Source organism: Rhinopithecus roxellana, chromosome 18, assembly GCF_007565055.1.
Source record: "Rhinopithecus roxellana isolate Shanxi Qingling chromosome 18, ASM756505v1, whole genome shotgun sequence".
NCBI classification, from domain to species: Eukaryota; Metazoa; Chordata; class Mammalia; order Primates; family Cercopithecidae; genus Rhinopithecus; species Rhinopithecus roxellana.
Genome location: NC_044566.1, coordinates 50990962 through 51014061, shown reverse-complemented (window position 1 = coordinate 51014061; position 23100 = coordinate 50990962). Strand labels below are relative to the sequence as shown.

General features: G+C 36.4%; 1 protein-coding gene across 4 annotated transcripts in view; it reads right to left on the bottom strand.

Moving 5' to 3' along the window:
- Positions 1-23100, bottom strand: part of VWA8 (von Willebrand factor A domain containing 8) — a 382692-nt gene that overhangs the window by 101392 nt on the left and 258200 nt on the right. For all 4 annotated transcript variants that reach the window (XM_010374503.2, XM_030922264.1, XM_010374504.2 and 1 more), the window contains 6 exons: positions 17363-17473; positions 16377-16441; positions 15816-15941; positions 14657-14766; positions 13838-13992; positions 9310-9505 (listed from right to left, as the gene is read on the bottom strand). In XM_010374503.2, coding sequence (XP_010372805.1) covers positions 9310-9505; positions 13838-13992; positions 14657-14766; positions 15816-15941; positions 16377-16441; positions 17363-17473 — 763 coding nt within the window. The remainder of the gene's footprint in view (positions 1-9309; positions 9506-13837; positions 13993-14656; positions 14767-15815; positions 15942-16376; positions 16442-17362; positions 17474-23100) is intronic.

The window sequence follows — 23100 nt, the reverse complement described above, 5'->3', positions numbered from 1 at the left end:
TGTATTTGTGGACTTAATTTTAGGTGTCAGTTGCACTGATTATGGAATAGCTAGACATGTCGTAAAGCATTATTTTGGTTATATCTGTAATCTGGAAAAGAGATTAGTATGTGAGTCTGAGGGAACCAGGTGGTGAAGATCTGCCCTCAATATTGGTGGACATCATCCCATCAGCCAAGAGCCTAGAGGGGACAAATACAGAAGGTGAACTGGTCTCTCTCTGAGAACTGGGACAGTCTTTTCTTCAACTGCCAAACATACTGATATGCATGTATGACATTTCCCTTTTGTCCAATTGCTTTATGAATATGGCTCACATGCTTATAACTGTTATACTCATGTGATGTCATTAGTATACCTGAGTGTTTATGTTTGCAAAAAGTATATGTTGTTATTGCCTAGTTTATCGTGCAAAGTGGTTTGTGAAGTGTTCTGCTGTTTTTGTTCATCTGTTTGTTTTTTGGAGACAGAGTCTCGCTCTTGTTGCCCAGGCTGGAGTGCAGTGGTGCGATCTCGGCTCACTGCAACTTCCTCTTCCCAGGTTCAAGCGATTCTCCTGCCTCAGCCTCCCAGGTAGCTGGGATTACAGGCATCTGCCACCAAGCCCAACTAATTTTTGTATTTTTAGTAGAGACAGGGTTTCACCATGTTGGCAAGGCTAGTCTCAAACTCCTGACCCCAAGTGATCTGCCTGCCTTGGCCTCCCAAAGTGCAGGAATTACAGGTGTGTGCCACCATCCCTGGCCTGTTCTGCTGTTTTTATGTTTCTCAAATAAATCTCCTTTTAAACATGTAAATAAATATCTTTTAAGTAATTTTAAAATTATTTTTTCCAGAATTATATTTGAGATTTTCATCCTTTGGGATTGTATAAGAATTTTAGTCTTTAGGAATATTTATCTTTCTTTGGAAATTTCAACATTTGGGGTTATGGTGTGGAGATTGTGTCTTTTGGGATTATGATCAGCTGTCACAATTCCGGATAGTAAAGAATATGGAAAGCTGGGGGAGGATAAAGAGATAAGGGGTCCAGAGCCCTCAACTAATTCTATAATTGTTATACTCATGTGATGTCATTTGTATACCTTAGTGTTGGTTTTCCAGCAAACTCCTGGGCTTCATTGATTTCTACTTCACAACCCCGAGTAACCATCATCCTCAAAATCATTAGCTGCCACCATGGTGTGTCAGAAACACTGCTTAGTCTTTACAGAGAGTGCTTTTGATACTGACAACAACAAAGACTAAGATTTCTGTCTGAGAGATGAGGAAACTGAGGCTTATAGAGGTAATGTAATAATATGATTTATTTGGGGTGATATAGCTGGAGAGTGATGGAGACGGTTTTCAAACCCAGGCCTTTTTAGCACTAAAATCTATGCTCTGGCCACCACTGCACACGAGTGATGGCAATGGCTTTCAAACCCAGGCCTTTTTAGCACTAAAATCTATGCTCTGGCCACCACTCCACACAACTTCTATGTGAGTTGGCCCTAGGGAAATGGCTATTTGTAAAATATTCCATTTTATAAAATCTTGGCCACCAAGTTCTCTTAAAAAAACTCCCCTACACAAAACCCATGCTTTTAAAGATTTTTGTCTATCTGTTTCTCTATCTATCTGATCTTGGACAACAATTTCTGATTAGAATGATATATTTATCTATCCATCCATCCATCCATCCATCCATCCATCCATCCATCCATCCATCTTTTATTACAATTTCTGGTTGGAATGAAGTATCCAGGATGTTCTGGATAAATTCAAATTCAAATTTATCAAATGTAGTTTACAAAAAACAAGAAATTTGATATTTTTATTTCATGCATGCAGTTGAAGGCTTTTAAATAGGCCAGCTGAAAAACTCGACATATCTCTTATTTATTTAACAAATGTGTTTGAGCATATTTTGCGCCAGACATCCTATGAAGCAGTGGGGATACAGAAAAGAGATGTGGTCTCTGACTTTGAGGCGTTCATAGTAAAATGAGGAAAGTTCCTTTTTATGAAACCATTGTGGGCCTCTGGGGACTTGGAAAGGATTCCAGAGTGGGAATCACAGCCCTGAGGCCAAGTATGAGCTGCAGAGCTAGGCAATGGGTTGTCCCAAGAGACAAACAGCTCAGCAGGAAGAAAAAGTAATGTCCAAGGGGAGGAATGGGTAGGAAAATAGGGTTATTGTAATAATTTGACCACCCAGCTGGATTAGCTGTCTCCAAGTGGTCATCTGTACAAAATGAATATGCTTATCGTAAGCCACACACAGTCTGCAATGGAAATTCTGCCTGTGATAGAAGGTCAATCTTGGATAAAGTTTTATATCATATATCATTTTTGACAATTCCTGCTGCTTGAACCTAGCTAAAGTAGGTTGGATTATTTATAGCTCAGGGTTCTTTGCCAAGAGTGACCAGTTATTGAAGCTATAGAGATGAGTGGAGCTGCCTCACTAACTTACTCACTCACATTTGGCTTGCCACTTAGAGGCACTTTTACAAATAAGGAATAGCATTAAGTTGATCTACTGCCACCAGCACTTTTAGATTGCCTGTGAAAGCAAAGTAAGCCAACTTATTTTAAAATATCTTTTTTCCCACATCTTTCTTTTCTTTTACTTTGCTAATTAATTCCATGGTGAGAAAATGCAATAATGACTGTGTCTACTATTTCAAGAAGTAGAAAGCAAGGATTTTACTCCTGGTATTAAAAACTATTTTCATATATCAGAGAGGGGTAATTGTGGCTACAAAGCACTTTAGGGAAATAATAAAGGTGGTGGTAGTGGTGCTAGTAGTAGTAAGCACTTTAAAAATAATAAAAATTGATGTTTACTGATTTGAAAATAAGTCAGCTCAGAAGAAAAGAATATTTACAAAAAGATTCTTGAACAGAATACTTGACTGAATTAAGGAAGTGAAAACTGTGGCCAGGTTTCCCTCCAAACTTGGCCAAGTCCTCATCCATCCATTTTAAACATTTTAACACTGGAGTGAGAGGATGGAGGCTCAGTAAATTTCCATTACATTTATAATCCAGGTGGATTTCAAAGATAGGTATAAATTGTATTTAGGGATTAGTTCACTAACCATTAAAGGGAAGTCATTGCAGCAGTGTTTATCACATAGCTCCCATGAACAGTGGGGACAGTTTACATGCACAGTGCCAAGGTTAGAAGGAGGTATTAAAAACTGTCAGGCAAAACAACCAAGACAATTTTCAGAGGGAAGGTGAAATGCTATTTGAAAACTCACTCCTTGAAATGTAATTTGATGTATACCTATTAATCACTGGGTTTAACACACTTCTGTGTTCACCGATAAAAAGAGTGATGTGTGCCCCCAAACTGTGCTGATACCAAATTTTTCATTTTACCCAAAGTTCAAAAAAACATTGTACTGCTTTCAATCAAGAATCATTATTTTGTGTTTAAAGAGCTCGGACCTGTGGTTTTAAAAAAGCTAACATTTAGCTAGAAGAAAAACAGTTGGAAGAAAGCAATAAATTTCTCCCCATCTGCATTAAATAAAAGCTACCTCATTATTGTGAAAGCCACCAGGAGAGTAGTCTTTACAGTTGATTTCTTTATAAAAGGCTGATATACATTAGTTCCAGACTAATTAGATGGTTGGATTTGATTTACTTTACAAAATTATTCTAGCTTGAATTTTCATCAGAGATCTACATGCACATAGAATTAAGTATCAAAAAGGCTTAAAGAAAAAACAGTCCCTGCTTTACCCTCTACTCCCCCAACCCCGCCACCCGTCCCACCATTTCCTGCCCCCAGAGACACTTTCAACTTTTTAAGCTATTTCTGTGGTATTCACCTTCATCATTATGGTGCCCTCTTGATATTTAGCTTCAGGCATTATCTCTTGCCTTCCTCCCAAGCAAGAAGGGAGCTTAACTCTTTTTCATTTCCCAATCCCCCACGCCCCATTTTCCCATCCCCCCAAACATTCATATAATTTTGCTTGGATTAACATCCAGTGCTTATATTATTATAATTATCTAAATGCTAACCACAGCTTTGCTATGTCTTATATTATCATTACTTTTTCCTGTATAATTTTTTGCTTTTGTTGGAGCTAATAAGCATCACGTTTTGTTTGTTTAGTTTTATTTAGTACAAATTTATTCCCAAGGTTCCTTCATTGTTAAAATCTCTAAATATGTTCAAATATACTGGGCTTATTAATTTCACTTTCTAAGAGACATCTCTCCTGAAATGTCATCTGTTCTAACGTTAGACCTGTGCATGGCTGTCACCCTGGGATCTTCCTTCACCATGCTCCTAGGGATTTTCATTCTTTCTCTCTTTTTTTACAGTCCACATTTATAAAATTCTTCCCCCATGCCAGACACTGTCCTAAGCACTTTATATATGTTTGGAATATTTTAGTAACACTACTTAAGCAAAAGAAGGGAAATAAAACTCCTAGCAACTAAGAGAAAAATAGCTAAATAAATAGGCAATTCTTGGAAGAGTAAATGACAACATATGAAAGGATACTCAAATGTACCAGAAGTCAGAAAAAGGTAATGTGAAACCACAATAAAAAGTTTGACCCTTACAAGAGTAGATTAGGATGGGATGCACCAGGACCCCCTTTATGCTACTGGAAAACCTTTGGTAATTCTGCTCCTAAATATGCTCCCTACAGACTAAACATAGACACAAGCAGACAGGTGCAAGGCTATTCATAGCACCATTATTTGTCATAGCAAAAACCTGGAAAGAACCTAAATTTGCACTGACAAATAATAGATGAATAAATTGTTGTATGTGAAACAGTGAAAATAAAAGTAGAATTATCAGTATGGATGATGACAAAGAGTCTCTCCTTGACTGAATTATAGTCAGGCTCTTCTGAATCTTCTTCCCAACTAGTTCCCAACTCTGGGGCCTCTGTGTTCATCTCTGCATTGTTCAATGTTAACAAGAATCCTGCTAAGTCAGTTTAACCAGAATCCCTAACCCTTGATATCTGATTGGGTTTCCCATTCTCCACCATCCCCCAGGTGATGTCAGATCACTCTGGGCTGCTCTCAGCAAGAATCCTGTTAAGTTTCTTCAGCCAGAATGCCCTCTTACCCCACGTTTTCTCTCAGTAATTTTCCATCCACTGACCCCCACCCTGCTGCTTCACTTATTTCCACTTTTCCTTGTTATATTCAGAGTTGAGCCCCATCTCTCTCCCTTACTACAAAACTTCTTTGCAGTCATCCCTATACCTATCAAGATAGCCCTGCATAAAGCCTACCTTCCCACTTCGTAACAAATGTCATGAACGCTTTTTTTCTTTAGCATCAAATCTCACAAACATGATGGTGAAAAAAAATAGACCAAGTTACATAAGAATAAATACAATATGATACTATTCAATCAAAGATTAAAAACATAAAAAAAGCAGGCAGGGCGTGGAGGCTCACGTCTGTAATCCCAGCACTTTGGGAGGCCGAGGTGGGCGGATCATGAGGTCAGGAGATCGAAACCATCCTGGCTAACACGGTGAAACCCCGTCTCTACTAAAAATACAAAAAAATTAACCGGGCGCGGTGGCGGGCGCCTGTAGTCCCAGCTACTCAGGAGACTGAGGCAGGAGAATGGCGTGAACCTGGAACCCGGGAGGCGGAGCTTACAGTGAGCTGAGATCCAGCCACTGCACTCCAGCCTGGGTGACAGAGCGAGACTCTGTCTCAAAAAAAAAAAAAAAAAAAAAACCCATTTAAAAAAAGCTATATATTATTTTGTGAATGATAAGTACTGAACTCACATTCAGAACAGAGATTACTTCTGGTTTGTCAAAAGTGAAGGGGAGGAGAACCCAGGAGTCTCTGACCATACTGGTAATGACCAGTAACGATTGGTAATGACTTACCAGTATGGGTGGTTGGTGCAAAGATGTTCAATGTATTTTTCTTTAAACTTTTGTAGGCCTGAGATATTTTGTGAAAAATTAAAATACACATGGAAACGTAAACACGCTCTTCCCGTCCCTAAATAGGAAGTGTTATGAGAGAGTATGACAAGGGCACCTAATTTAGATTTGAGCAAGACCTTCTGAGGAAGTGACATTTAAACTAAGACCTGACAGATGAGAATGAATTTGGGGGTTGGAGGGAAGGGGTGCAGCAGAAAGTTGGGAATAATTTTGTGCATTCAAATTACCTGAAAGAAGTCAGAAAGATATGTAATGGACAAATCATGCTGGAACTTTTAAGCCAAGATAAAATTTCTAAACTTTATCCTAAGGACAATGTGACCTGAGTTGTGTTTTAAAATATTACTTTCTAACTAAAACAATTTTGAAAATGAAGAACAAAGTGGAAGAATTGATACTACCTGAGTCAACCAAGACTCACTATAAAATATAAAGCTATAAAGCAATCAAGAGATTACCATATTAGTAAAGGGATAGACACATAGACCAATGGAACACAATAGAGAATCCAGAAATAGACCCACTCATGTGGGCAGCTGATTTTCAACAGAGGTCTAAAGGCAGTGCAAAAGAGGAAGGACAGGAGTCTTTTCAGCAAATGGTGCTGCTGCTGGAACAATTGAATATCCCTATGCAATTAAAATAAAGAGCCTCAGTCCATACCTTACATCACACAAAAAATTAACTCAAAATGGATCATAAATCTAAATGTAAAATATAGAACTACAAAACTTCTAGAAGAAAACATAGAAGATTTGCCCTTTATCAAAATAAGATAAACTGTTTGGAAAGTGTATCTCTGACACTGAACTTGTATCTACACTAAAGAACACTCAGAGTTCAGGAGTTTGAGACCATCCTGGGCAACATGGTGAAACCCTATCTCTACAAAGAAATACAAAAATTAGCCAGATGTGGTGGCATGTGCCTGTGGTCTCAGCTACTCAGTAGTCTGAGTTGGGTGCTGCTTGAGCCTGGGAGGCAGAGGCTACAGTAAGCTGAAATCGCATCACCACACTCGAGCTTGGGCAACAGTGCAAGAGCTTGTCTCAAAACAAACAAACAAAAGGAATGCTCAAAACTCATTAATAAGAAAATAAATAACCCAATTTAAAAATGGGCAAAAGATCTGAAAGATATTTTATTAAAGAAGATACACATAAAACAAAATGCTCAACATCATTAGGTGCTAGGGAAGATGCAAACTACAATCATAATGAGAAATCACTACACTCACTAGAATGGTGAGAAACTGACAATACCAAGTGCTGACAGGGATGCAGTGCAACTCAAATCTCCATTCACTGCTGATAGAAATGCAAAATGGCATGTCCACTTTGGGAAATAGTTTGGCAGTTTCATCATATGATGCAAAAATGCCATTCCTAGGCATTTACTCAAAAGAAGTAAAACTTTATGTTCACTTAAAAACCTGCCCACAAGTGTTCATAGTGGCCTTACTCTTTATTGCCCAAACCTGGAAACAACCAATAAATATATCACCTTGTGAATGGATCAACAAACCGTGGTACATCCATATAATAGGCAACCATTTGGCAATAAACAAACAAACAAACAAAAACTAATGGTACACACATAACATTAAAAATAAATAATAAATAAATGATTCTCAAATGCACTGTATTAATTGAAAGATGTCAGACTCAAGACCACATACTATATGATTCCATTTATATAATATTATGGTAAAGGCAAATCTATAAGAACAGAAATCAGGACAGTGATAAGTTGTAGGTAAGTGGAGGCACTGACCACAAAATGGAGTGGGGGAAGTTTTTGGGGTGATGAAACTCTTCTATATCAAGTGTGGTAGTGGTTATCCAACTGTTTGTGTCTGCCAAACTCACAGAACTATACACTAGAAATGGTGAATTTTACTATATACAAACTGAGCTTAAGAACCAATGTACACTGTACTTTAAAAACATCACCCTGTCTGATGTGTGGAGAAGGGTAGGAGGGGAAAACAGTGGAAGAGGTAACAATATCAGAAGGTTATGGCAACATTCCAGTGTACGATGGTGGTGCTTTGGATGGGATATTGGTAACAGAACTAGAGACAAGTGGGTGGATACAAGATATATTTGCAAGGCTGTGTATCAGGACATGGCGATTGCTGATGGATGAGATGTGGAGGATGAGGGAGAAGAGGTATCAAGGTGAGCCCCAGATTTCTGGGTGAGTGAAGGTGCACTAAACTCTGGTACATAACTTCTTGTAATTCCTGGAATGCTCTGCCAAGTCCTTGCATCTTTCACAAGGAGCACCCCTTTCCTGGACCAAATCCTTCAACTGATTAACTCTCATCTTTCAAGAGTCAATTCATAGTCTCCAGTATGGATTGTAAACTTCTCCGCTGTGTTTATATATCACCTTGTGAATATTCCTATCTTATTATACTGTACTACAATTGTCAGTTTATTCATCTGCCTCTTCTACCACAAAAAACATTTTAAGGAAATGGTGATTTATTTTCCATGAGCTTCAGTTTGGAAGAAACTAATTCCAAATATTATCATATAATCAGAACTTTTCAAACCCTGTTACAGATTATTATAATACATTTAGCGTTATATTTGTGAAGTCCACACTAATACAATGAATATAGACACAAGATAATATATCACTCACTACCACTGTGATTAAAAAAAAAAAAGTCAAAGAATCAGTGATCAAACTTTTTCACAGTTATCTGTTATGATGAACGCCAGTGTGGTTCAGTAAGAATAGCTCTAAACTTGGGATTAGAAGATTGTGGTGCAAATCTGGGCACTGTTGTCCACTGGTGGGGTGATCCTGGGCCACTTATTTTAGTTCTGTGTCAGAATATCTTCATGTACAAATTAGAGAGCATACTAACAATAGGATGGGGTTTTAAGGAGTAAGTGAATTTATACGAGGAGAGGAGATCAGCCCAGGAACTGGATATTTTATACAGTAATAAATATACGTTGACTTTGAGAGTGCTGTTAAGTGAATCAGTCTGCATAATAAGTCCCTGACTTTCAGTCTTAGGAGTTTAAGACAAAAGGCAGGCCTCAGTTTCTATGCCTAATATACTAAGACTTTTTAAAAGCCTCTGTGAAAATGTCTTTTGGTTAAGTTATTGCATATATTGTAAAATAAATGAAGATGAGTTCTAACAGCAGTGGCCACAACAACACACTGAAAATGAGTAAGAACTTTCTGAATACAGAGAGGTCTTTTTAGTTACTTCTAAACTGGTCAGAATGATCAATTTTTTATAAGTATGAAATGATAAAGATAAATTAAATATCCTCTACCAAAAGGGAGCTACTTTAAACCACCTTTGTAAACTAGGAATTGGTGAGTTCCTTCTTACCTTTTGGGTAGATATCTTTTAGAGGGACTTCTCCTGGGGGTAAAATCCTCACAACCTGATTCAAATCTAAAAGAGTCACACAATTGCTTTGTTTTGGAGTCCCACTTTTCTTCTTTCCGCTATAGAACAAAGTATCAGTGCCACTTTGTTTATGCAAAGATGATGGTCTCTTCCAAGAATAAACTTCACTGGGTGACTGAAAAAGAGAAAGAGATTAAAGTACTGAAGTACCATATACTACATTCACCACAACCTTAACAATGCAGACCTTTAAGCAGATACTAGGGGGGAAACTAATGTTTCACAGGTATAAGAAAATCAAATTACTGGCTGGGTGCAGTGGCTCATGCCTGTAATCCCAGCACTTTGGGAGGCTAAGGTTGGTGGATCACTTGAGTTCACCAGTTTGAGACTGGCCTGGGCAATATGGTGAAACCCCATCTCTACAAAAAATACAAAAATCAGCCAGATGTCGTGGCACATGCTTGTATTCCCAGCTACTCAGGAGGCTGAGGAGATCGTGTGTTAAACAAACAAACAAAAATAAATAAAGTCATTTGGATATGGTACAAGTGGTACCTGCTTTGTCAATAATCATAATTTTCAGACAAGTGTAAAATATACATGTTAAATTTCTTATCTTGAAATCAATTACAACTAAACAGAAGAAATATAAGAATTAGTTAAAAAATAAACACCTATACATAATGAATAGAACATAACTAGCATTTTTAAAGCCCTGGGATGGCTTCAAAAGTGATTGGGCCCCTTCCCGGTCATTCTCTCTCTGTCTCTCCCCTAGACTGAACTCTTTTGGAATTTTGTGTTATTTTTCCCTCGCTTTACTTTAAATTTTTACCACATATGTATTTATCCTTCCTAAGATCATAAAGATATTTTCTTATGCTTTTTCTAAAGTTTTAAGGCTTTATCTTTCACATTTAAGTCCTTAGCCTATCAGGAATTAATTTTTGTGAATGGTACGAAGTGGGGATCTGCAGTCATCCTTTCCTCACATGTATAGCTTATTGTCCAAATACCACTAATTTTTGCCCATAGCAACAGTATCATAAAACACAGTTTATATGCATGTATCTGTTTCTGGGCACTGTATTTTGTTCTACTGTGTATTTTTCTATTCCCAGGCCAACACATGGTCTTAGTTACTGAAGTTTTATAATTAACCTTGAAGTTTATTAGGAAGAGTACTTCTGTCTGGTCCTTCTTCAGAGATGTTCTGGTTATTGTTTGCCCTTGCAATAATGAGTTGCATTAGCTCTCTGCATCCTTGTCAGTACTTGGTATTGTCAGTGTTTTTTGTATTTTAGCCATTCTAATGGGTAGGTACCAGTATCTCATTATGGTTTTAATTTGCATTTCTCTAATGACTAATGATGTCCAATAACTTTTCATGTACTTATTTGCCATCCCTCTATCTTCTTTAGTTAAATGTTTGTTCAAGTCTTTTGCTCGTTTTTTTTTCACATTTATCTTTAATTTTACTTCTATATCTACCTAAATACATTGAAATCTATGAGTTCACAAAAATATATCCAATTTTAATCTAATAATGACAGTTCATTCTAGTTTTCTTCCTTTCAGTATCTGTAATTCCCCTCTCCAACAGTTAAAAATTTGTTTTCATTATCCTTAATGTATTTTGTCACCCTTCATATATTTACTTTCTTGCTGTATGTGACCCATCTCCCATCTCCACCACTAACCTTACTCCCTGGGCAGATGCTCCACTCTCCCTGCTTGGGTCCTGACAGCCCATAGGGGGCCACACTCACACGGGGACACATACTTCACCTTACTTGGGCTTCTATATCCCACTCCAGGCTGCCCCTTCACAGGAATGCCATCTTCATCCTGCTTGGGCTTAGTGCCCATCACTAGTGGTTACCTCTCCCCATCACAGATGCCCTTACCTTACTTGGGCTCTGATCTTTGATAACTCACACTGGCCTACTGTTTGCTCATGTGTAAAATTAGGCTATTTGCCTTCTGACTGTTAAGTTTTAAGACGCTTTATAGACTCTAGATACCAGTTTTTGTTGGAAATGTGGTTTGCAAATATTTTCTCCCAGCCTGTAGATGGTCTTTTCATTCTCTTAACAGTGTCTTTTAATAGAGCTCAAATTTTAAAGTTTGATGCAGCACAGTTAATCAATTTTCTTTTTATATATCATGTCTAAGACACTATTACCATGTTTAATAGAAGTGGTAACAGTGGGCATCCTTGTTTTATTCCTAATGAGAATAGAAAAGAAATACTTTTAAGTTTCACCATTGAGGATGATATTTGCTATAGATTCTTATAGCTATTTGGTATTAGATTTTAAAAGTTATATAAGTAATAATTTAGATGCCAATGATAACTCCATGAAAAAGTTAATAAGAGGTAGCATACTCATTTGTCAGCAGTTTAATAGAGAATCCAAACTTTAAGTTCACATAAAGCAAGAAGGCAGAGTGATGTGGTAAAAAGGATGTGTGTTAGAGGGCTGGCTAGTCACACTTGAGCTCAAATCCCATTGCTTAGAGTCTTTGTGGCCTAGGGGATATAAGCTCTCTCTGTTTCTGTTTTTTCATTTGTAAAACCTCATAGAATTGTTGTAAAAATTAACTATCATGTATGAAAGGGCTTAGAGTAGCACACTGCCTATTGTGTTGTGGCCTAAAAATATTATTGTCATCTTAAAGGCTGTCTAGCTGACTCTAATCTTCTATTTAACAAATACTCATTAAATACCTCCTATGTGGTAGGTACCACACGAAGAAGCAGGGATATTGCTTTTAATTTAACAAGGTCACTAGTCTTACAGGCTGTAAGAATTTCTACAAGGTTAATACAAACAGTGCCTTAACTTAGCTTTTATTTTCTAACTTTTTATAATAACATTATACTTCTATATTGATTTCTTCAATCATAAGAAGGTAATTAGAAGACCAATTTTTAAAATAGTTTTACCTCCAGAAAAAGTTCCAAGTTTTTTATAGCAGCAAACACTGTAGAAAGCATATAAAACACATCTCTTTTATATCAAGGCTGCTGTAAACACTGTATTTCAGTAACATTTCGTTTTGAATTATATGATAGCAGACGCTTTTTACTTGATAATTACGAAAACATACATCAGAGTCCTAAGCCACATATTATCCATTGAGTTTTAGATTTCAAATCTTATATCCTGAAGTACCCAGCATTCATTAACTATATTAAAATTTTGAGGCATACAAAATTAGAGTACTGTCAAGTACAGCCCATGTTTTTACCTTTAAATAATTCTATCATCCCATCTAAAAGCTACAAAGGAAATTATAAAAATTAAATGGTTAGTCAAAACACATGGAGCTACATCTAAGGTTATTAGATGGCAACTTGGACTGAAATAACTTTTATATTAATTTCCCCACATTTCCATCAGAGGAAGATGTTGCCCAGTTTCACCTAAAGTCAATTCAAATAGCTTCTTCTTTATAGGTAACAGTAGATAACAGAAGGGTCCATCTAAGAGAAAAATCAGTTGAGAAAATTAGCCATTACTCTATAACCTGGATGCTGCAAAGATATGATAAATCGGAGCAAAACTCAATGGAAAATAAATCTATCTTCATGACTGTTGAAAATTTTAATCTACAATAATGACAACTCAACAAATTTAACTTTACACAGGAACAAAAAAACCAAATATCACATGTTCTCACTTACAAGTGGGAGCGAAACACCGAGGACATATGGACACAAAGAAGGGAACAACAGACACTGACACCTACTTGAGGGTGGAGGGTGGGAGGAGGGTGAGGATCAAAAAACTACCTATCAGGTACTATGCTTATTACCTGGATGACCAAACCATCTGTATGACAAACCCCCGTGACGTGCAATTTACTTATATAACAAACCTGCACACGTACACTTGAACCTAAAATAAAAGTTAATATATAAATAAATAAATAGAATGTGTAGATAGAAAAATAATTAACTTTAAAAAATTCTAGAAGACATGATAGAAAATTACCATCGGAAGGTTAAGCATTTAAACTGTATTACATGAACTCCCACATATGGAGAATATTCGTTTCCCCCTACTAAATTCTATCTTTGCATTACACTTTCAATGTTAATTTTTAAAGTGTAATGAAACTATTTAGCTATAACATATTTTCTACTGACTGATTTGGAAGGCAGACTTGATCCAACATGTTTACCAGGAAATCATGTTTTTAATTACCCTTCAAACAGGCTTACAAATAGGTCAAATTGAGGGAAAGAAATATTTATCCAATAATTTAAAAAATGGGTGCTTACCCACTGGGGCCTATTATGGGGAGGGGGGAGGGGGGAGGGATTGCACTGGGGAGTTATACATGATATAAATGATGAATTGATGGGTGCTGACGAGTTGATGGGTGCAGCACACCAACATGGCACAAGTATACATATGTAACAAACCTGCACGTTATGCACATGTACCCTAGAACTTGAAGTATAAAAAAAAAAAAAAAAAAAATGGGTGCTTACCATGAGATCTGGAAAACCAACAACTATTGTAGCATAATTGTTCTCATCTGAGAGAATTCTGTTGGGAGAGGCAATCTTTTGTTCCACAGCTGAACTTAGATGTTCAGATGATAGTTGATCACTGGAAATTTTATGAGGTATGCTGAACTCTGTTTCTGAAAAGCATCAGACAAACATTAGACACCATATGCTCCGGAAATGCTCCAGGAATTAATTTTTTGCAAGATTTTATTCTCGACAAGTCAAATGGAAAAGAACAAGTTAAAAAAGAGGAAACACTTTAAATTACATTCATGGGCTTTTGTTTGAAAAAATGCTGTTTTTATAACCAAGACATCTTCCCAAAGTGATTTCAAGTATTTATAGAATTCAAAATTTTATTAGGAATAAATACTATAATTAATAGTTCCCTGTAGAAAAGATGTGAAAACTGACCCAACCAAGTGTTGGCAATGGTATGTTTGAGATTTTTTTCATAAGTACTATTCATCCCCCAAAACTGTGATAAATTAAGCAGAAATCCCAATGGTCTGTAGAAAAAAAGATGTTATCCTAAATTAGACTTGCAATCTAAATGTATATAAAAATACTGATCTGTCAGTTAAAAAAATTCAAGGACAGAGCTTACAACAGTGAAACTTCCTTATGACAATTTGAGATAGTAGATTCTTATTTGCTATTTCTGGTGTAGTGACTAAGTTTTTTCTTTTGGTGTAAACTTAACATAGGCTGGTGTTTTGTTCTTAAATGATTCTAGAGGACAGTATGTGTACAAGCATGCACTTCCACAGACATAAACACAGATGACATAGTATTTACCTTGTGTAACTCCAAACCCCGTGCTGGGCGGCTCCTCTTTCAGCACATATAACTGGCAAACCCCACTACCCTCAGACTCGATGTGTGCAGGCTTAGTTAAAAGATATTTCCTGCAAACAAACAAAACATCTAGCTTAAGTGAAATTTTTCTTTTTCTAATAGTCATAAGGCCAGACTAAGAAAAATTAGATTCTCTTCAGCCTCTTCTTTATAGTTCCAGTATAATTTGAAGTTTTAGAGTTTCATCATGAATTAACAAATAACTTCTCAACACTGTGTTAAAGAGCAGTGCACAACAGCAATACAGTAATGAATGTGAAGCAAAAATCCAGTGCTTCCTATAAGAGAAAGGGTTATGGTGGGGGCAAGGAAAGCAACTCAAATGGGGTACACTCTTATTATCATGTAGCCCTCTCTTGATAAAACTCTTTGATCAGCCAGGAAGGGGGAGCATGACTTCTGATTTGTGATCAGCTAAGAGACAGATGCCCTCACAACTGTAATCTCCTTGATCTACTTATTTTTAACATTTCTAAAATATGGATGTATATATAGGCAGAAATCCTCTGCAATGAGCTACTTCTGCTTGTCAGCAGAGGGGCAGAAAGAGTCTGCACTTAGCTAGTGGAGTTGTGCATGAGGGAAGGTGCTCAAAGTTGACACTGCCTTTCATCAAGAACTGCATAGTCCGATGGGTCAGATAACAAAAACATAAACATAACCACATCCAAACCAGAATACACAAGATAAAAAGAGAAAGAAACTTCTAAGGTGTGAACTCTGTGAATTTCCAAAAGGCAACAGCTCTAAGAATGGAGACTGTGGCTCTTTGAAGGGAAAATCTACTTTGAAGTATCTCCAGTTTGGCAAGAATACAGTGAATTCTCAATGTACAAATAGGAAAAAGCCCAAATAAATATGGATCATATGAAAGAGTCATGATTTTTTAACTGTTAATTTCAATGCCATTTTCTGAGGAGTGACATTTATTTTTTCTCCCTTCCTCACTTCTTATAAGTCCCATATATAGAGATGCTGCCAAACACAGAAATTGCTAAAAGACAGACACAGGAAAGACAGAACAGTAAAGATGATAGATAATTGATAAATAAGATTGAGCTACGACATACTCCATGATACACTATATAAAGCCACTCACTGATTTGTTTTGCTCTCCACCAGAAGCCATTTGTCCTCTGCTACAAGGAAAACTGTCTTGAGGTTGATGGGAAGTGAGATGGTGTGAGTTCGCCCTTCTAGAACATCCAGCACAGTCAGGCTGTTCCTGGAAAAGGAAAAGAAAACTGTATCTGAAAGGAAATGGTGAGGATAATGGTTGAGTAATCTGGCATAATCATTTCATGATACATTATGCAACCCGTAAATAGAATGTTTTTAAGACTGAGTAATAATGTAGAAAAATGTTAATTGAAAAAAACAGATATGCGAAATTCTAAACTATGTCAGGGTGTGTATAAGTAAAAATAATGGAAAGTAGTGACCATTGCCATGTTAGTAGTGGCTATGTCATGGAATTGTGAGCACTAGCTTTTCTTATGTCTGTTTCTCAGTATTCTGCAATGTGGGCAAAGTTACTTTTATATTAAAACATTCATAATTTGGTTACATTCACTTTATAGTAAATAAGTATAATCAAAACAGGAAATGGAATGGGCCAAATAAGAACTTCAGTTTAAATCTTCTATAATAAAGAGCTCACCCTGTTTCTTTGTAGAATACCAGCCAGTTTTTATGTGAAAATTCTTTACACATTTTATAAGTTTCCTAAAGACAAAACAAAACAAGATATTCACATTAAATGTGTCAGATACAGTCATGTCTCTCTTTAGCTACTTCCCCTTAAATAAAATAAAGTTCTTCAACTTGTAAAACATGTAATTCTCAAACAAGCTATCTATTTATCTACTCTAAGACTCTTATGGTAAAATGGATTAAACTATATATCAAAATTTGCTGTGAACTATGTACTAAAACCTCTTCAGAATAAATTTTTAAAAACAACACCAAACATTGTTAAGAAATAACAGGCTATCTGATGATTAACCATGGAATTTACACCATAAAATAAACACATGGGAAACACTTTGTTTCTTATATTAGGAAACATTTATGACATTTTAAAAAATAACTTTTTTCATAGTCTTTTAAGACCTAAGTATGATGACTTGCAGGGCAGAGGGTAAACCTTATTTTAAAAACCATTATTTTTTTCTGAATGGCAGAATAAATTCTCTTGTGTTGGCCTAAACTATTTACTTACTAGTTTAATTTAGTTAATAAACTAAAACACATATTTGTCTAGTAGAGGAAATTAGGTAGCATACTCACAGTTTTATCATATAAATCCAAAACATAACTACATAACTCGAAAACAGGTTAAATTGACTTCATGATCAGAAATTTTTTAAAAATATCATATTCAAATACTTGTTAATTTTCTCTTGTTAGTCCAGTCCTGGCAAATCATGCAAGTATAATATCATAAAAAGAAGTTATTGATATTTAATTATACACATATCTATGGTTATATACATCATGTTAAAATCTATATGTGTGTAACAGGAAATTCTCTTGTGCATTACAACAAACCAAAGGTACTTAAAGGGATGGGCATGCATGAATCTTTCTGGTTAGAAAGCTATAGAAATCCTTGGCAATTTGCTGGACAAATGTGGTGTTTCTTACAGCTTCTTCTTTGTTCCACCAGACAGGTTTCTTAGATGTAAGTTTCTCCGAAGGGAGGATGAGGCGACGAAGGGCCCGGCCAGTGGTATCTAACAACAGGATAACATTACTCTGCAAATGATAAAAACAGTGAAAAGCTCAAGATTTGTTTTTTTTTTTTTTTTTTTTTTTTTAAAGCGGCAACCTCTTGGCAACCTGACAGTGAAGGTTACAGTGATAAATCAAAACAAAGATAATATTGTAATACTTCAGAAATATCACAAAGACATTAAATGATTTTTCTTAACGAAGAATTTCAAATTTTTGGTGGTTTTATGAAGACATTTCTAAATATGTGATGCAGAAGGTATTCTCTTTAAATATTTTTATGTAGAAACCATTCCCTTTGAAATATAAGCTAGTTGAACCATGATTCTGTTTTATTATCTAGTAATAAGGAAATTACAAAGACTGATGATTTTAAGAAGTTCATCTACCTGTACCAAAATTATACTTAGAGAATGCTCTGTTGAAAGCTCTCTTACATTGTGCATAATTAAATCTTATTTATCTTTTTCACAAATCCAGGTTCAATTTAGAAAATAGGTATAAAATAGATATAAAGATGAGTTGGCAAGAAATATGCAGGACTCCAAGAAACTAGCTAGTAATGAGTGTTCCTTCATTTAGAAATTCACCAAGCTTGAAGGACCTTTATAACTGGTGCTATAATAAAGTACAAACAACAGATTTCTGCAGCATTATTAATCATAGCTATGCAATGATGTAATCTTTCAGTAATTAGGATATGTTTTTTAAGAAAATAAATAAACCTTATGTGTTGAAATATATGAACTGAAATGCATGAAATAAAAACTTAACATTGAGAAAGTCAGAAAAAATTAAATATTTTAAAGGGATGCAAAGAAGTTGGCTTTTTAGTTAAAACATAAAGAGGTTTGAAGATTAGACTAACAGGTTTGCAAAAAGGTACCTGCAAGTTATTTGTCAGACCTCATTGTTATGCAGGTGTCTTTTCTTTCTTTGTTTTATTTTATTTTATATTTGGGGCTCCTCCAGTTATCCTAACTCTTGTGAACTTTTAATTTCAAGAAGAATTTCTTTTGGAGAAGATAAAGTCACAAAGCACATGAATAATTAATAAAAACCCTGAAAAATATAGAAAACAATAAAATGTGAAGTGTTTGTTCATTTATTCCATAATATTTATTGAGGAGCTTATATTTAATATATAAAGAATACAACAATGAATTAATCATGACCCTTGCCTTCCGTCATATAATTTAGTTAAAGAAATAAGAAGAAATGTTAAAAAATGAATGATTCATCTGCAAATCTAGCATCTCAGTATGGTTTTAATTTTATTTTACAAGCTAATTTTATGGAAGTGCTCAAGAATTAAAATAGTATTTGCACCATATAACTCACTTCACACCATATACTCTGATTTTTAGATGTATTAAAAAATTTTACTGAGCATGTTAACAAAGCTTTAATTTCTTTCATAAACATCACCCTTAGAATGCATCATTCTGTATAAGATATAATTCTCCATTAAGAATGTGTTAGAAATATTCTTTTAAAAATTAACGTATAACAAGTATCATTCACCACTACTTGACAGTTTTGAAAATGGTAATGATACCTTAGAGTTTTCCTTAAGAAAAAAATAAAATTAAGTTAAAAATTTACAATCTCCATTCTAGATTAAATATTTTTTGAATAAGTATTTTTTGATGGAAAAAATCTTTCTTGTATAATAAATATGTACAACATTAAAATGAATTCTTAGCACTTAAGCAATTTGGAATAATATTAGCCTTTGTAAGCAAAAGGAAGTCCTAAAAATGTTTCATGCCTAAAAATGAGTAAGCATAAGAATAAGCAGTTGATTAAACAAATATGATCAAGCATAAAAATAAGTTAGTATAGTCTTCCATTTTTCTACCTTTTTAGGGTCTAATACATGTATTCATAACATGGCATAAGTGAACTGAAAAACTGTATCTTTCTAAGTGACAGAAAACATATATTTCCAGCCACTGCTGTATTTAGAATTAGTTTATAAGCAATTGGCAACATGAAGGAGTTCTGTTGCTCCATCCTTTTAGATGTTAATGGTTTCCTTCTGTAAATGACTAATGATAGATTCTGTCTGGGTTTAAAAATAGAATTTTGCGTCACACATGAGTACATGTAACTGTGGCTTTGGCACTCCTTTAAGGGGGGCAGGGAGGAGACGCAAGTGAGCAATTTTATTATGTTTGTATTTGACTGGGAGAAAAGTAACCTCTGGATGACCTCAATGTCCCTAAATCTGAAATTCTAAACTTTGTACAGATGTAATAAATAATCTCATGGGGAGTGGGGGAAGGGGAGGGTCTTTATTTTTAGGCAAGGCAAAGTTTCCCTTTCCTTACTTAAGATTTTATTTTAGCAAGGAATTTTTGAACAACTTCTTAAACTAACCAGGAACATGCATCTGTAGCAAAGCTTTATGTTAAAAAGACAAGGAATAGCCGAATTCATGAAGTACTTCTCTAAAATATTTTTGCTTCATTTTCAGTTAGGGTAGAATGAAGAAGAAGGAATTGATGGCAGTCTACTTATTTTTCATTCCACTAGAATTATTTATCAGTTGTTAAATTTCACAGCTCTGTACTGTTCACATGGAATTGTATAGGTCTGACATCTTGACAGGGGTAGGTCATAAAATAGTTAAGATACCCTCTCTGGGAAAAGAGAAGGCAGTTTAGAGGACAGGTAGAAAGGAAGTATACAGATAAGGTGTGCAGGTCTGCTCAGGGTTCCGAAGCAGTTTTCTGGAAAACTTGAAACTGTGGCCAAAGGGATAAGTAAGGCAGCATATAAGAAGGCAAGGTGCTGGCTATGGAAGTCAAGCACAGCTTCACAATGAAAATCAGATTTTCTTTCATGAAAGTAATTGAAATTAAACAGAGTATTAATCAGCAATGTTACCAAATAATTGGATCTTTTGAGAAAATAAAACTCTTGCTGAGAACCTACAAATCTGGCACTTTTATTAAAAAATTTGTGGCCGGGCGCGGTGGCTCAAGCCTGTAATCCCAGCACTTTGGGAGGCCGGGACGGGCGGATCACGAGGTCAGGAGATCGAGACCATCCTGGCTAATACGGTGAAACCCCGTCTCTACTAAAAAATACAAAAAACTAGCCGGGCGACGAGGCGGGCGCCTGTAGTCCCAGCTACTCGGGAGGCTGAGACAGGAGAATGGCGTGAACCCGGGAGGCGGAGCTTGCAGTGAGCTGAGAGCCGGCCACTGCACTCCAGCCTGGGCGGCAGAGCAAGACTCCGAATCAAAAAAAAAAAAAAAAAAAAAAAAATTTGTGTATGTAAATTTGACAGTTAATTTGACAGTTGAAAATGTGGCAGGACTGTTTAAATAAATATTCCAAATGTAGTCTCACCCAGATTTGACTGACTTACTAAATTGCAAACCACCAAGATATCATGTACCTTTTATGACAGATTGTTTTGGCTACAGAGTTAAATTCAATGGCATTGATACTTTGTTGAAAATCTATAAAGTAAAACCCTCATTCCAATTTTCAGGACATAAACTTTTATAAACAATATCTGGATATTTATAAATTCTGCTCCTAGGAGAAAGTAAAAGTAAAAATAAAAAAGTAAAAACAAAATCAGAAAAATACTTATAACTCAGAATTTATGATAATTTCTGGAGGCACAGACTAAAGTTAAAGTTGACTTATTTCCTCAATGAACTACTGACATATTATGCAATACTTTTCTCTTGATTAGTGAAAGTATTATTTCTTGGTAGCACTCTGCTCTTTAAATATTCATAAGTAACAACACTGCATTTAAAAAATATTTTCCTATTACAAGTACTTGTTAAGTTTTCAAACTAATCTTTTTCCCCAAATCTGTAGTGAGTGACAGAGTAGGTGATGTTTAACTCTGGTAGGGTCAATCCAATATGCTGTGAATCTCAGTTCTACTATGTGCTTGCTAGACAAGTTATTTGAAGTCTGAGCCTCAGTCCTCTCATATGTAAATGTGGCTAAGAGCTACCCTCAATGGGCAGTTGGAAGAATAACATGAGTAAGTAAGCAATCTCTTACATGTTATGTTGTCAGCATTTAACAATTGATCCTTATCTTTGAGCCATTCATCACTTGCATTCCTGGATAACACGCTCCTCAGTTTATCCATCTACTCTACTGCTCATTCATTTTCAAACTCCATCATTGATTCTTCCTCATCTCCTTGATTTCTTAATATTTTACTGCCCCAAGGCTTAGTGTTTGAACTTCTGTTCTCTACTTACATTCACTCCCTTGGTGAGTTCTTTCAGTCTCATGGCTTTAAAGAACATTTATTTGTTAATGAATCCCAAGCTTGTCTATCCTGGTAGGAGTTCTCCATTGAACTCCAGTCTTATCATCTATGTGGATATTTAATGGACATCTCAAACTGAATCTAGTATCATCTGAGCTTCCCTCCCAAACTGATTCCTTCCCCATCTTAGTCAATGGCCACTTCAAGTTGCTCAGTCCCTAAATCTTACGGTTGTCCTTTACTCTCTCTCTGACCCCATATATTGGAATTGTTAGGAAATCCTGTTGGTTCTACCTTCAAAATATCTCTAGAATCTGTCATTGCTTATGAGCCCCATCCTCCTCCAAACCACCATATCTCTTAGTCTCCCTCATTGTGCCTTAGCACCTACAGACTATTCACACAGAGCACCCAGAGAAATCCTTTAATCATGCTAGCTCCCTGCTCAAAACCTCCTCCTGTCTTCCCCTTTTACTCATAGTCAGGACCCAGAAACTTCAACGGCCTACAAGACTCTACACCAGTGGTGCCCAGCCTTTTTGGCACCAGGGACCAGTTTCACAGAAAATTGTCCCACTGACTGGAGAGGTGGGGTGGGGGCTGTGTGGGGGTGTGGGGTGGTTTCAGGATGAAATTGTTCTATCTAAGATCATCAGGCATTAGATTCTTTTTTTTTTTTGAGACAGAGTCTCGCTCTGTCGCCCAGGCTGGAGTGCAGTGGCCAGATCTCAGCTCACTGCAAGCTCTGCCTCCCGGGTTTATGCCATTCTCCTGCCTCAGCCTCCCGAGTAGCTGCGACTATAGGTGCCTGCCACCTCGCCCGGCTAGTTTTTTGTATTTTTTTTTAGTAGAGACGGGGTTTCACCGTGTTAGCCAGGATGGTCTCGATCTCTTGACCTCGTGATCCACCCGATCCGCCTGTCTCGGCCTCCCAAAGTGCTGGGATTACAGGCTTGAGCCACCACGCCCAGCCAGGCATTAGATTCTTCAAGGAGTGCACAACCTAGATATCTTGCATGTGCAGTTGGGCTCACGCATCTATGAAAATGCAATGCTGTGGCTGATCTGACAGGAGGTGGAGCTCAGGCAGCAATACTTCCTTGCCCACCACTTACCTCCTGCTGTGTGACCCAGTTCCTAACAGGCCAGGAGACAATACTGGTCTGTGGCCTGGGGGTTAGGGACCCCTGCTCTACACAGCCTGCTTCTCACCACCCCCTTCACTTTGCCCCTACTCCAACCCACAGTGTAACCTCTTTATCTCACCTCCTCCTGCTTCCCTCTTATTCAATCTTCCACATTACACTTCTTTAAAGTTGAAGAGGCATGTTTCTAACCTCTGGGCCTTTAAACCTACTATTCCTTTTGTCTAGAACTCTCTTCTTCCAGATACCCA